General features: G+C 45.4%; 1 protein-coding gene across 40 annotated transcripts in view; it reads left to right on the top strand.

The window, feature by feature from the left end:
• Positions 1-14,034, top strand: part of SRPK2 (SRSF protein kinase 2) — a 287,533-nt gene that overhangs the window by 263,802 nt on the left and 9,697 nt on the right. For 21 of the 40 annotated variants that reach the window (XM_078343096.1, XM_035254048.3, XM_078343106.1 and 18 more), the window contains 5 exons: positions 3,795-3,895; positions 4,002-4,109; positions 10,411-10,480; positions 11,132-11,224; positions 11,596-11,688. In XM_078343096.1, the coding sequence (XP_078199222.1) occupies positions 3,795-3,895; positions 4,002-4,109; positions 10,411-10,480; positions 11,132-11,224; positions 11,596-11,688 (465 nt within the window). Of the gene's footprint in view, positions 1-3,794; positions 3,896-4,001; positions 4,110-10,410; positions 10,481-11,131; positions 11,225-11,595; positions 11,689-12,813; positions 12,918-14,034 lie in introns of all 40 variants that reach the window. The other 19 variants (XM_035254050.3, XM_078343091.1, XM_035254039.3 and 16 more) reach the window with 6 other exon arrangements.

The following is a 14,034-nucleotide window of genomic DNA, read 5'->3' as shown; positions in this document are numbered from 1 at the left end:
TTTTCTTACTGTGTTCCTAGCACCAAAACCATGCTTAGCATACAAAAAGGACTCAGTAAATATTTGTTGCGTGAATCGTTGAGGTGGCAACATTAAATCTCTCAGTTCTGCTACTTCCTTGGGCTTCATACTTAACCTGCTCCATATAGAGGGGATATTCATGCTATCCTCGTAAGGGCTGCTTACAATGTAAAGAGTCAGTGTGGCACCATGTGTTATGTGTGCGTGACAGCAGCTGTCTCATGACGCTGAGGCACTATTGGCTGCCCTTTACTAGTTTCTAGGATAGCTTCCTGTAGAATGAGTGACCACAGTGTCACCCAGAGACTAGTTTATCAGAAAGTGACTTAAGGGGCCCAGTTCTTCCCAAAGTGAAAGCTTTCCACTCATTCCACTCTTAGTGGAAGCAGAGTGCAATTGCAAGCTTTTCATTTTGGAAGAAAGATGGCTTCAATTTGTCCTTTGTGACACCATTATCTGTAAGAAAGAAAAGCTGTGGCGGGTCACTATAGTGGTGGCTCAGTCAGAAGTGCAATGAAAGCATTTCAGTTGGGTTTCAGTGGGCTTCTTGGGAATGTAGCAACCTGATACCTTAGTTCAGGAACTATCACAGTGAGAAAAGAAAGGAAAACAAAATCTCTTTTACCTCCTGTTGTGTTTTTATACAATTACATTATTGAGATAAATTACCTAGCATCATTTAGAGCACAGTAGAAGCGGAGTAACGGTTTACAAACCTGAACCAGGAGGATAACAGCATGTCACCAAAGAGATTCTGTTCAGTGAACCTTAATGAGGGATATGACGTACCAAAAAACCCCAGAATTTAGGCTGGGTGTGCTGACCTAAGCCTATAATCCCAGCACTTTGGGAGGTTGAAGCGGTCAGGTCAGTTGAGGCCAAGAGTTTGAGACCAGCCTGGCCAACATGGTGAAACCCTGTTTCTACTAAAAATACGAAAATTAGCCAGGCATGGTGGTATGTGCCTGTAATCACAGCTACTTGGAAGGCTGAGACAAGAGAATGCTTGAACCCAGGAGGTAGAGGTTGCAGTGGGCTGAAATCATGCCACTGCACTCCAGCCTGGGTGACAGAGTGAGACTCTGTCTCAAAAAAACAAAAACAAAAAAACACCCTGAACTTAAATATGAGGTGATGGGTCTTTGAAAGAATATTTGTTCTGGTGTAATTGAATCAAGCAGCTCCTGAGAAAGGTTTTTAAAAACATCTCACTCAGAGTGGCTGGCAGATTACAAATCATCTCCTTCCACCTGAGTGCCCTCAGATAACAGCCAGCTCAGCTACCTGTTCTCATGGAGAAAAATCTTCCTGTGGCTCAAGGGGACCATAGTATGTATAACAGGGCTTCTCTTTATTCTCATTGAACCTATGATTTGAGTAGTTTGTCGGGGTGGAACTTGCTGTTGGGCCTCCCCTTCTCTCTGCTGCTGCTTTCTGGTCCCCTACTGACTGGTTGGGAGCCTCCTGTCCCAGATGATGGTTCAGCTGGTTGCAGCAGAGGAAAGACCCTGCATCTGGCCAGGCGCCCAGACCCTGTCCTGCCTCTCCTGTGTTTGGGTTTTTAGTTTCTTTGGTGGGGAGGGGGTGGTCTCTTTCAATTCTTCTTTTCCTGGACAACGAGCCTCATAGAGTTTAAGTCATTTGCCAGTCTTAAAACTGGTAGATGTTGAAACGTAGATTTGAATCCAGTTCTTCAGACCTCAAATTCCATTTTCCTTCTTGCTGATTCTCCTTGATTAAATGACATACGAGGCATTCATGTAGTCATGTCTAGTGTTGTTCATTTACCCGTTGGGTCAGGAGTTTATATTTATCCTGGACCTCTGTTCTTAGCCCCACATGAATCAGTGTGTTACATTTTGCCTTCTTTTGGTGGTCTTTGTGTTTTTTGCTGAGTTCTTGTGTTTCTTTTCCTTAGCTCATACCTGGCCTTTGATGAGGCTCTCCGGTGGATCAGAATCCTTATAAAGAAGGAAGCAGGGATATGGAAGGTAGCAAGAAGGGAGTATCTGTACCTGGCTGGCTCAGTTGATTAACATGCTGGAGGAATAGGTCTTGAGGGTTAAGATATTGGTCATTCTCTTTGCATCCTCTGGAGCCCTCCTAGGAATCTGTGTGGGCACCCTAGGTCCTGAGGCCTTGCCTGTTTACTGCTGTACTGCAAGTTGCGAGGCTGGCCCTCTTTCCTGTTACAAGGGGTGCTGAAGAATCAGAGCCTCCTGAAGCACCCTGGTTCCACAGCTCATACGTACCCCAACAGACATTTAGTTCATTTCAGCAGTGCTCAGCTTCAAGGGAACAAAGGGGCTCTCCTAGGTAGGTGTTTATGTTAGTCCGTCCTCACATTGCTGTAAAAATATTGGGAACTTGGTAATTTCTAAAGAAAACAGGTTTAGTTGGCTCACAGTTCCGCAGGCTGTAAAAGAAGCGTGGCTGGGGGGGCCTTAGGAAACTTTTGATCATGGTAGAAGGGGAAGCAGGCATCTTACATGGCTGTAGCAGGAGGAGGAGAGAATGGGGATGTGCTACACACTTTTTTTTTTTTTTTTTTTTTTTTTTGTGCTACACACTTTTAAACAACCAGATCTCATGAGAACTCACTCAGTATGACGAGAACAGCAGGGTGGAAATATGCCCCCCTGATCTGGTCGCCTCCCACCAGACCCCTCCTCCAACACCAGGGATTTCAGTTCGACATGAGGTATGGGTGGGGACACATAGCCACCCATGTTAGTGTTTAATGTTCAACCCTGAGCAGGCTTTTCTGCCTAGCTTTTAAATACCATTTTAAAATTACTTACACAAACAATAAAAATAATGGTTTCTTTCATCTTTACCAGGAATCTGATCTTGTAGGTCAGTTTGAAGTTTGGTGATGAAGATGCTGACTTTCATGACTATTTTTCTGGGCCTCACCAAATTACTTTTCTTTGTCACTTGCCCCTTGGTTGTTAACTGTGCTTTATACAGACATGATCTCAACTTGTCTGAGAAGTTCTTCTGGCCCCAGAATCCCTGGGAAGCTGGCCCTATACCTGCCTTTGAGATCCCCTGCAGTCACCCTGGAATTTAGAGTGACTGCTTGAGTATATGACAAGTTTATGAGTGACCTCAGATGTTGCCTTTATGACCCAGGCCATATCAGGTCCCCTCTGTCTGGAGCTTTCCTTGTCTAAAACAAAACCAGAATAGTTTAGTCTCTGTCTTTAATCTGTGCTTGTTAGTCACCAGTCATCTACCCCTTGAGATATATGTGTGCTCAGCCCAAGCAGCGGGAACTATTGGGATGATGTGGGTGTGAGGTGTGGGTGCCAGGGACCCTGACGTCTTGCAGTGTCCAAGGAACTGTGTGTTATTGGGAGTGATTGGCCTGTGTTCTTTCTGTCTTCATGTTCCTTGTAATAATGCACCAGCGAGCTCGATCCCCGTCCATGAGAGGATGGACTCTGCTGCCTCAAAGTTGCAGACAGGGAGACAGCAACGCTGGCTTGTTCTAGGGCTGACCTGGACCTGAAGGAGCTGAGGTTGAAAAGAGAAAGGCCAAGGCAGTGCCCATGGCATCCTGTGGGCAGCCCAGTTTGCTCTTTTGTGCAGTATTTTCCTGAGGTGGAGACCAAGCAGTTTTAATTCTGTCAAGTTTAATTTACAGTATTCCAGGCCTAAGTGATCATTCCATCACTCTTCAGGAAAGGAGACTGACGCTGGCAAACTGTGCTCACACATATAAACCACTTATCCCAATCACTAACTGTCCTGCTGTTTGCTCATGCCAGCAAAAACCCGGGCAGCTGACTTGTTGGTGAATCCCCTGGATCCACGGAATGCAGATAAAATTAGAGTAAAAATTGCTGACCTGGGAAATGCTTGTTGGGTGGTAAGTAGAGTTTTCTTTTTAAAACACTTTGGTCATGATTCGGTGTGCGAAGACACTTTTTGAATGTCTGTGTTGCTCTGTGGTAATGCAGTCTGTTCCCTTCCAGCATAAACACTTCACGGAAGACATCCAGACGCGTCAGTACCGCTCCATAGAGGTTTTAATAGGAGCGGGGTACAGCACCCCTGCGGACATCTGGAGCACGGCATGTATGGTAAGGACGGCTTTGCCCTTTGCTGCTGTGGAAATTGGCTCATTCCTTTCACACTCTGGATGGGGCTGAGTCTCTCTGGGAGATGTCACCTCAGTTTTTCTGACTGTAAGGGTCATCCACCATGGGCTGGGTGAGGGGAACGTTGCTGCCACAGGAATCTTAAGAAGTGTAAGGATCCTCCTCAGGCGGGCCCTGGGTATAAGAGTGCCTGAGGCAGGCAGGTGGGAGCCCTCTAGGTAGCCTCTGCTGGGGCAACCAGACACGCAGGGTTCCTCACCTCTTCCTGACTGGAAGAGATTTCCCCAGATGCCAGCGCATAACCTCTCTTCCCTTATAAAGCAAGAGCTAGAGGATATTTCGGCTTATTATATAGGATGTCTGGCCCCTTCTGAGACAGTGGCAGCAACGCCCACTCCCTCTGACAGAGTCTTTTCCCACAGTGATTGTGATGACAGCTTCCACAGGCAGCAGGAGCCTCTTCTTTTCCTGGTCAGGCCTGTTTTGCTGAGGTTTGGTGCCACCCAGTTGCACTGTGTCTAAACTCCCCTGGCCCTGCTCGGGCATCTGTCAGTCATTGACCCTGAACCTGTGAGTTGGTGCACACAAGGGGCCCCGTGTCTGCAAACCAGTTCCTGGTTCTCTTCCTCCGCCCTGTTTCCTGGCCCATTGAGCACCTTTTTCTCAGTGGGCTTTACTTAGTTGTTCCGTGTTGGGAAAGGTGGGTTGCTTGCTGTGGGGTTTCGTGCTTTTCCTATTGCATATTGTTTTTTATCCACATTTCCTCTAGTATTTGAAAGAAAGGGCTGTGTGGAAGGCTTAGCATTTTTCTTCTCTCTGAAAAAAAGCAATGCAGAATGAAGATATTAATTTTGTGTTATTCAGAGGTTAACTTAACAATTCTCTTGCATTTACTGTGTTTCATCTCCTCTAATGCTCAAGTAAAAGCATTGTTGAGTGGATAATGCCAGCTGATGGGAGAAAAAGGAGATACTTTGTGTCTTTCACCTTTGACTCAGCATGATCTGAGTCAGCACATGGCCAGATAGATCCTGAAACACCCGGCCTTTCTATTCCCTTGCTCTCGTTGCTCTTACGGATAATACCAGATATTAATGTTTAAATTATTAAAGGTGTTAAAGTTCTTCTGTATCAAAAACCAAGTCCCTGCCTTAGCTAGGTATAGAAAAGAATGGTTAAAGGAACCGGTGGACAGTGATGGTTACTTTGAATTTAGAGAGTGCTGTGTGGAGAGGCATTTGACCCCTCTGTGACCCTAACAGGCAAACTGAGACCTGAGGGAGTAAGCGGAACAGGAGCTGCGGGAACAGTGAGTGGGAGTGTGGGAAGCAGGGGCCACTTCAGGATGTGGGGAGGGTAGGCACAATGGCCACCAGCAGCAGGGCTGCCCCGAATTAGGTGCTAAGAACTCTTTCAACTCTGAAATGCTGTGCTTCTAATTTGGGGTATTAAGTTTGGTGATATAACCAGAAAAGTAGGACACAGTCACGGATGTGGTGGGATAATGGAGCTGTCAGCACAATTTTATACCAGGTTATCTGTCCTTCCTTCCATTAGATGAAGGTTTGTCCCTCCATACAATTTCCTGTCCTGTCTATTTACTGAAATGCTATTGCTGTGAACAGTGGCATAATTATCAACAACAGGTTCCCAAGGAAAAGCCTTCTCTGTCTCCTCACCTGCCCCTTCCCAAGAATTAAGCATGAGCTCCCTTAGCACTGTCAGGGCTGCTTATGAGGTTTTCTTTTTTAGTTGGTTGTCATAAGGCAGATCTTTTTTTTCTTTTTTTAGGAAAGGGGCAGGCCTTCATTCCCTGCTTCCCTTACCCCCAAAAGTCATGGCTTTAGAGGTTTCTTTGTTTTTCCTAGATAACCTAGGAGCAATGAGGCAGTGTTTGTTACCTCCACTGTTTTGTTATAGTGTAAAAATAATACATTTAATATATTAAATTAGACCCCATAATACCAAGCTTGATGGTTAAGCCTATAGTCTTTGAGGGTTTTGTTGGTTTATTTAGAGACAAGGTCTCGTTCTGTCACCCAAGCTGAACTACAGTGGCACAACTATGGTTCGCTGCAGATTCCACTTCCCAGGCTCCAGTGATCCTCCTACTTCAGCCTCTGGTGTAGCTGGGACTACAGGCACACACCACCACACCAGGCTAATTTTTGTAGAGATGGAGTTTCATCATGTTGTCTAGGCTGGTCTTGATCTCTTGAGCTCAAGTGATCCACCTACCCTGGCCTCCCAGAGTGCTGGGATTACAGGCATGAGCCACTGTGCCCTGCTGTCTTTGAGTTTTATAAATAGCGTCAAATCTCACAGAGACTCTGTTGGGAATGAGAGCTGTTGGGTGGTAGCCAGGTTCCTTTGGCTCTTGTCAGGGAGGAGAGCTTTAGGCCCTGCAGCTGGAGAAGCACAACAGAATGAGGCACTGCAGCGAGGGTGTGTTGGTTTTGAATCTGTTTCACTGTTCTTGAGTTTTACTTTTTCTTGAGCTTTACACCTTCCAGGTGTAAGTACATGTAATCTGAAACTTCTTTGTGGTTGCAGCGTGGGTTCCTCTGCTTATGTGTTAGAGGCCCTGGTAGGACTTTTTATGAACTCCATGGTAAGTCCAGGTCAGTGCCATAGAAACAAGAAAAGCTGCTGGGCACGGTGGCTCATGCCTGTAATCCTAGCACTTTGAGAGGCCGAGGTGGGTGGATCATGAGGTCAAGAGATCGAGACCATCCTGGCCAACATGGTGAAACCCTGTCTCTACTAAAAATACAAAAAAATTAGCTGGGCGTGGTGGTGCGCACCTGTGGTCCCAGCTACTCAGGAGGCTGAGGCAGAAGAATCTCTTGAACTCAGGAGGCTGAGGTTTACGGTGAGCCGAAATTGTGCCACTGCATTCCAGCCTGGCGACAGAGCAAGACTCCATCTCAAAAAAAAAAAAAAAAAAAACCCAAGAAAGCCATTCCAACCAACTTAACCAGACTTCTTCGACACTGGTCACATTACAGAATAGCTAGGTGATCTTATTTGTTCAGAATCAGGGTGCTTTGGCGTAGGAGAACGTTTTAGGAGAGAGGTACTTGGTCTCCTAAGAGTTCACAAACAAGTAGGTCCAGGGAAAAGCCTTTGAGGGGATTGGGCCAAGTACAGAAGAAAGAACCCAAAGTTCCCAGGTATTAAAAATAATAATAAAGGAAATACTTGGGCCCAGTGGGGTGATGTATACCTGTAATCCCAGCACTTTGGGAGGCCAAGGCAGGTGGATTACTTGAGGCCAGGAGTTTGAGACCAGCCTGACCAACATGTCCAAAACCCATCTCTACTGAAAATACAAAAATTAGCCGGGCATAGTGGCATGTTTCTGTCCCAGCTACTCGGGTGGCCAAGGCAGGAGAATCGTTAGAACCCAGGAGGCTGAGGTTGTAGTGAGCCAAGATTGAGCCACTGTATTCCAGCCTGGGTAATAGAAAGTTATACTGGAAGTAACTTACTGAGTTGAAGGCAGAGTTTTTTCATTGTAATGTATATTTGCCCTTTTGCACATTTCATATTGTTAAGAGAATCTAGTCACTCACCAAAGAACCAAAAATAGGTAGCATTACAGCCTCCATCTTCCTTCTTCCTTTAAAACAAAACAAAACAAAATTATTTCATTGATCGGCTTCTCTACATGTTTTCTTGGAAATATATGGGCTCTGGAAGCCACGATGGCTCAGACCAGTTGTCCTGGTGCTTGAGGAGCCGAGGCTACGTGTTCGAGGCCAGCCTGGGCAACATAAGAACCTCTCATTCATTAAAAAAAAAGAAAAGGAAATATATGGCTGCTAATTCAAAATGATCATATTTTTCAAAGAATATGTAGCTGACATATTTTGACAGTAAGAAGTATGTACAAAGCTGAGTGCAGTGGTGTGTACCTGTAGTCCCAGCTTCTTTGAAGGCTGAGGGAGGATCATTTGAGCCCAAGAGGTCCCATCTCTAAAAAAATATAAAAGAAAAAGAAATATATGCAACCAGCTTGAAGTTATTTTAAAAATTAATTTAAAGAGTTAGCATAAGGCCCAAAGCAGGGTTTGAAAAGCAGCTGGAGCTTGCTTTGGAACGTGATCCAAGTCTCAAGTCCTTGGTGTCCCATTAGGGTTTTCAGATTTTTCTCTTAGCTTGTAAGATACTGAATTGATTATTTCCCAGGCTAGAAAGACTCTCCTGGTAGTTAAGGATGTAATCCAGTTGTTCCATATGGATTTGGGGCCAATCGTGAGGTTTTCCTGCCCTCCTCTGGGATTGGCCCAGCTGTCTTTTTTGTTTATTCGGTGGAAAGGAGAGGCCCTATATGAGGGCCTTCCTGGGTTCCCCCCTGGTGCCTTCGTGCATCCACAGTGCTGGGACCACCAGCTTCACCGTGCTGAGATGTGACACGTCCATGTCCTGCTCAGACCTATGCCAGGTTCAGGGCAGGGATCCTGAGTTAATAAGCTAATGTTCATCACATGGGCAGCTGACAGCCATCTTGTCACCATGCTTCCTTCCTTTAACTGATCCACATGCAGTCTTTTTTTAAAAAAAAAAAAAAAGGTGAAAAAGATGTACCCACTCTTGGTTTGTTAAAGGCAGTCCTAGGAGAGGTGGCCCTTTACCCATGCAAATGAGTCTTCCCTTAAGGGTGCTTTCCCAGCACTGTGTGGTCATTAAAAGAAAAAGAAGGCAGATTGATGCAGTGAAGTTTCCCCAATGCTGGCTCCTTGGGGTGGGAGTGGTGAGGGCAGTCACAGATTCACAGGTACCAGTGACTGGGCCTCTGAGCACCTTTTGGGACAGCAAGATCTGTTCAGAATAGAAACTGCTGTGAGAAAAAACAGAAATGGGATTTAGCTTATTCTTCTTTTCACTTTTAATTTTTTTTTGACAGAGTTTCGCTGTTGTTACCCAGACTGGAGTGCAATGGCATGATCTCGGCTCACCGCAACCTCCGCCTTCTGGGTTCAAGCAATTCTCCTGCCTCAGCCTCCCGAATAGCTGGGACTACAGGCGCGCACCACCATGCCCACCTAATTTTTGTATTTTTAGTAGAGACAGGGTTTCACCTTGTTGACCAGGATGGTCTCGATCTCTTGACCTCATGATCCACCCGCCTCGGCCTCCCAAAGTGCTGGGATTATAGGCGTGAGCCACCGCGCCCGGCCCTTTTTTTCACTTTTAAAACGTATTGTTGAATCAGCAGAGTAGTAGCAGTTACCATTTTTGTATATTGTTACCAGCTTAAACTCATGCCCTTAAGGTTTTTTTTGTGAGCAAGTTAAATGGGAACAAATGGCCTTCCCTACATATGAGCATACTGAGGGACAGCCAGTGGCCACCCAGGAAGCCAGTGCTCTGTGACATCCACCAGAGGGTCTGTAAGGCCATCTGCTTCCTCTGGCCTTGGGGAGAAAGACAGAGGGTCTTTTTTGTTTCTAGGTTTTCCTTGGTTGAGTCAGAAATGAATGAAATTATGAAAATAGATGATAAGATGCTGAAAACAGTCCTTGATTACTAAAATATGAAGATCTTTGCCTAAAGGACACAGCAGTGTCTGCTATACAGAGGCCAAGGCTATTACAATGGTTGAGGCAGGTGCTGGAGTCAGATGGGCCTGGTTGAGTCCTGGGTTGAACTCTAGTTCTACTGCTCATAGAAGGCATACCCTTCTTTGGCCAGGCCTGCACACAGGTGTGGCTGACTCATTGCCATTTTGGTTTTGCTTTCTGCAAAATGAAGAGAATACACAGCTCTTATATCTTTCCTTAGAAGCAATGTAGGGCTGTGGCTCACGCCTGTAATCCCAGCACTTTGGGAGGATGAGGTGGGCGGATCACCTGAGGTCAGGAGTAGGAGACCAGCCTGATGAACATAATGAACCCTGTCTTCACAAAAATACAAAAAATTAGCCAGGCATGGTGGCACATGCCTGTAGTGCCAGCTGCTTGGGAGGCTGAGGCAGAAGAATCACTTGAACCCAGGAGCCCAGAGGTTGCAGTGAGCTGAGATCATACCATTGCACTCCAGCCTGGGCAACAGGAGCAAAACTCCATCTCAAAAAAAAAAAAAAAAAAAGAAGAAGAAGAAATATAAAAATACTTCTGAAAGTTCCTTGAATGTGGAAGAAAGAAAACAGTGCACTTTCGGGAGCCTATTTTGTTTGATTCAGTTCTTCATAAAGTGCGGTCTCTTCTATAAGGAGAAAAAGCTGTTGACTTGGGGGCCATTCTCTGAAGTGCTTAGCATGTCATCTGTTGTATCCTAGGCATTTGAGCTGGCAACGGGAGATTATTTGTTTGAACCACATTCTGGGGAAGACTATTCCAGAGATGAAGGTGAGTAGTGGTGCCTGCTGAATATCTCGGTCTAGGTCTCCTGCCAGCCCTGAACTTCAGTAGAGTACTGTCTTTTTGTACTGAAATAGAGCCATGTTTTGGTTTTCAAACACCAAATTCAGACGCTTTTCCTTTGAGTTTGATGCCCCCCTCAGTCTCAGTGAATGGGCAGAGCCTGCCTGGCACAGGCAGCACTCCGAGAGCCCTCAGGGGCCTACTCCACTGGCTCTTCCTGGCCTTGCACAGGGCAGGAACCCAGCTGGCTAAGAGAGGACAGATGATGCAAACCTGAAACCTCTCTGTGGTGCTTTTGACCGCTGATGTGCTGCCCATTTCTCTGTCCTGTTTGGGAGCTGAGTTGAAAACCCAGGAATTCTGGCTTGAATTCCATCTGTAAACCTGACCATCTCCATGCTTATTTGCTTGCGATGCTGGGGTTGCCTTGGGGTGAGCTGGCCTCCGTAACAGTTACTGCTCCAGACAGTGCCTGAGGCCTGCTAATCCCACAAGCCTCTGCATGGATGTGCTGCAGACACTGTTGATTTGTATCTATTTCTGATTTTTTACTAATTTCAATTTTTTCCTCTTCTTTTATCCCATCCTTCCCTTTGCCCCTCCCATTCCCATATCCTTTTTTTCTCTCCTCCATAGACCACATAGCCCACATCATAGAGCTGCTAGGCAGTATTCCAAGGCACTTTGCTCTGTCTGGAAAATATTCTCGGGAATTCTTCAATCGCAGAGGTAGTACCTCTTCTTTTTGAAAAGCGCCACGATGCAGACAGAAATGGAAAAGCAGCTCCTGATTTTAGCATTAATGGTGACAAAGGCATTTCTCCTAAATTCAGAAAGCAACCCAGCAGAATTCCTATGCTGGTAGAAAAGTTGTCAGGGAAGACTGCGTTTAGCCCTGTGCTGTGGTCACCCTGCTCATCAGCCCCTCTCCAGTGCCCTCCAGCTCTGGGTCCTGAATCCAGCCATGCGAGGAAGGCCTGTACTTTCTGTCATTCAGGTTGCACTCTGTTTCTGTCTGCGCGGGCGGTGGTAGCGTCTGCATGCAGTGTACTGATTAAACTGTCGTGTTTCTGTTTTGCTGGCAATGTTTCCCAATGCAGATCACATAGCATTGATCATTGAACTGCTGGGGAAAGTCCCTCGAAAATACGCTATGTTGGGGAAATATTCCAAGGAGTTTTTCACCAGAAAAGGTAACGGTATTTATGCAACACTAATTTTCGGCATAGTCTTCTCCCAAAAGGAGAAATTGTGCATTCATGATTGGGCAGTGGCGAAAGATCTGGACTTTTACAGCTGGGGAATTCTGCTGAAGAAAGCTCTCAAGAAATAAACCTGACCCATCTGATACCTGGAGTAAGAACTTTGTAAGAGAACAGCCTTCCTAACAACATTTTTCTCCTCCACCTGTCTCTTTTCTTACTCCAAGTTAGCAATCTGTGTATTCATGTATTTATGGAAAGGCATTTAGGTGATTGTTAAAAGCCAGCTAGACTTACCTTTCCATTTCTCATGTTCAGGTACTGTCTTTAGTGGAACAGAGGTGGCCTAGAGACTTGACTTAATGAATGTCCAGGGACATGGCTTTTGGTCAGCCTGTGGTGGGTATAGGCCTGTGAAACGCTGCATACCTCACATTCTTCATATCACATCCTGTGTTCCCACTGTTTTGTGTCACACTATATTAAGGTGATTATTTTCATGTTGTAGTTCTTATTGATCTTCCAACTGTTTATTTACACAGTGTAGTCCCCAGTTACTAATTTATAAAAACACCCCAGAGCCCCAGAAATATTTTTAAAAAAACCCCTCCTAACTGCTATATTGTTTTTGTTTTTAAGTTGGGAATCTCATTCTGTTGCCTAGGCTGGAGTGCAGTAGTGCGATCTCAGCTCACTGCAACCTCCACCTCACAGGTTCAAGTTTTTCTCCTGCCTCAGCCTTTCAAGTAGCTGGAATTACAGGCGTGTGCCACCATGCCTAATTTTCTTTGTATTTTTAGTAGAGATGGGGTTTCACCATGTTGGCCAGGCTGGTCTCAAACTCCTGACCTCAAGTGATCTACCCACCTTAAGCCTTCCAAAGTGCTGAGATTACAGGTGTGAGCCACTACAACCAGCCTGCTATATTTTTTTGTGATGAGTATAGTTGGCCCTTTTACTTCATACTTTTCCAGGTTAGATTTTTTGTTTTTGGATGCAACATCCCGTTGAACTTTTAAAATTGATGTGAGTATGACATGGGCTTTTAGAAATTTCTTTGAAGTCCCAGATACTCTGTCTCCCTTACTTAGATGGATTTTTGCTCTTGTTTCCCAGGCTGGAGTGCCGTGATGCGATCTTGGCTCACTGCAACCTCTGCCCCTGCCCCCCAGGTTCAAGCAGTTCTCCTGCCTCAGCTTCCTGAGTAGCTGGGATTACAGGTACCTGCCACCGCGCCTGGTTAAGTTTTTATATTTTTATTAGGGACGGGGTTTCACCATGTTAGCCAGGCTGGTCTCAAAGTCCTGACCTGAGGTGATCCACCCACCTCGGCCTCCCAAAGTGCTGGGATTAGAGAGGTGTGAGCCACCACGCCTGGCCTCAAATTGATTTTTTATTTTCCTATGATATAAGGAATTTTTGTGGAGTAGTAATCTTTATTATTCACTTTGGTGAGGTTTGGCTAACCAGTCCTTATATTTTTCTTTAAATTATGTTTCCTTGTTAAATGTATAAGACTTGAGAACTGACTGTGCTAAAGATGGTGGTTTCCTGCTGTACTTACTCTGGGCAAATTGACTACACCTCTTAGATTTTATAGCGTTACCTGGTGAAGGCAGTTTGTGGAATATATAAAATTCGATGTAATTATTTACCTCATTACCTCTCAGACTTATCACAGGTAAAAAATTATCAGGAAAAACCATTTATCAGACAATCTGTAATTATTTTTGGTTCTGATAATCTGGTCTCTGAATCTAGGCCGTGTTTGCCAGGTACAGAGTTGCCTTCTTACATGGAGACTCACAAAGCACAGGCTCAGCTGGAGTCAAGGGCAGGAAAATGGTTTTGCTGTGAAACTGTGTTGAGTAATGGAGCTGGGGCTCCCACCTGGTGTGAGAATGGCACATCAGGTAGTCTCTGAACTTCAGCTTCCTCATCTGTCAACAGGGGTTCTCTCAGGTTGGCCTTTATCCTTACAAGAAGGTATAAGAGGATGCCTTTATAGCACTGGGCACAACCGTAGCTGTTATTATTGCTAAAGAAAAGCTTTGAACAGGAAAACACTGGAAGCTTATGAACATCTATACAGCAATATTACTGAGAACAGACTGAGTTTTCTTGGAAACTTACAGAAAATATTATTTGAAAATAATTGGACCAGGTGCAATGGCTCATGCCTATAATCCAGCACTTTTGGGGGCTGAGCAGGTGGATCACTTGAGGTCATGAGTTCGAGACCAGCCCAGCCAACATGGTGAAACCCCTTCTCTACTAAAATACTGGGTATGAATTAGCTGGGTATGGTGGTGGGTGCCTGTAATCTCAGGTACTCGG

The sequence above is a fragment of the Callithrix jacchus genome, chromosome 11 (assembly GCF_049354715.1).
Source record: "Callithrix jacchus isolate 240 chromosome 11, calJac240_pri, whole genome shotgun sequence".
In the NCBI taxonomy this organism is placed as follows: domain Eukaryota; kingdom Metazoa; phylum Chordata; class Mammalia; order Primates; family Cebidae; genus Callithrix; species Callithrix jacchus.
This window is presented reverse-complemented; position numbering and strand designations above follow the sequence as displayed.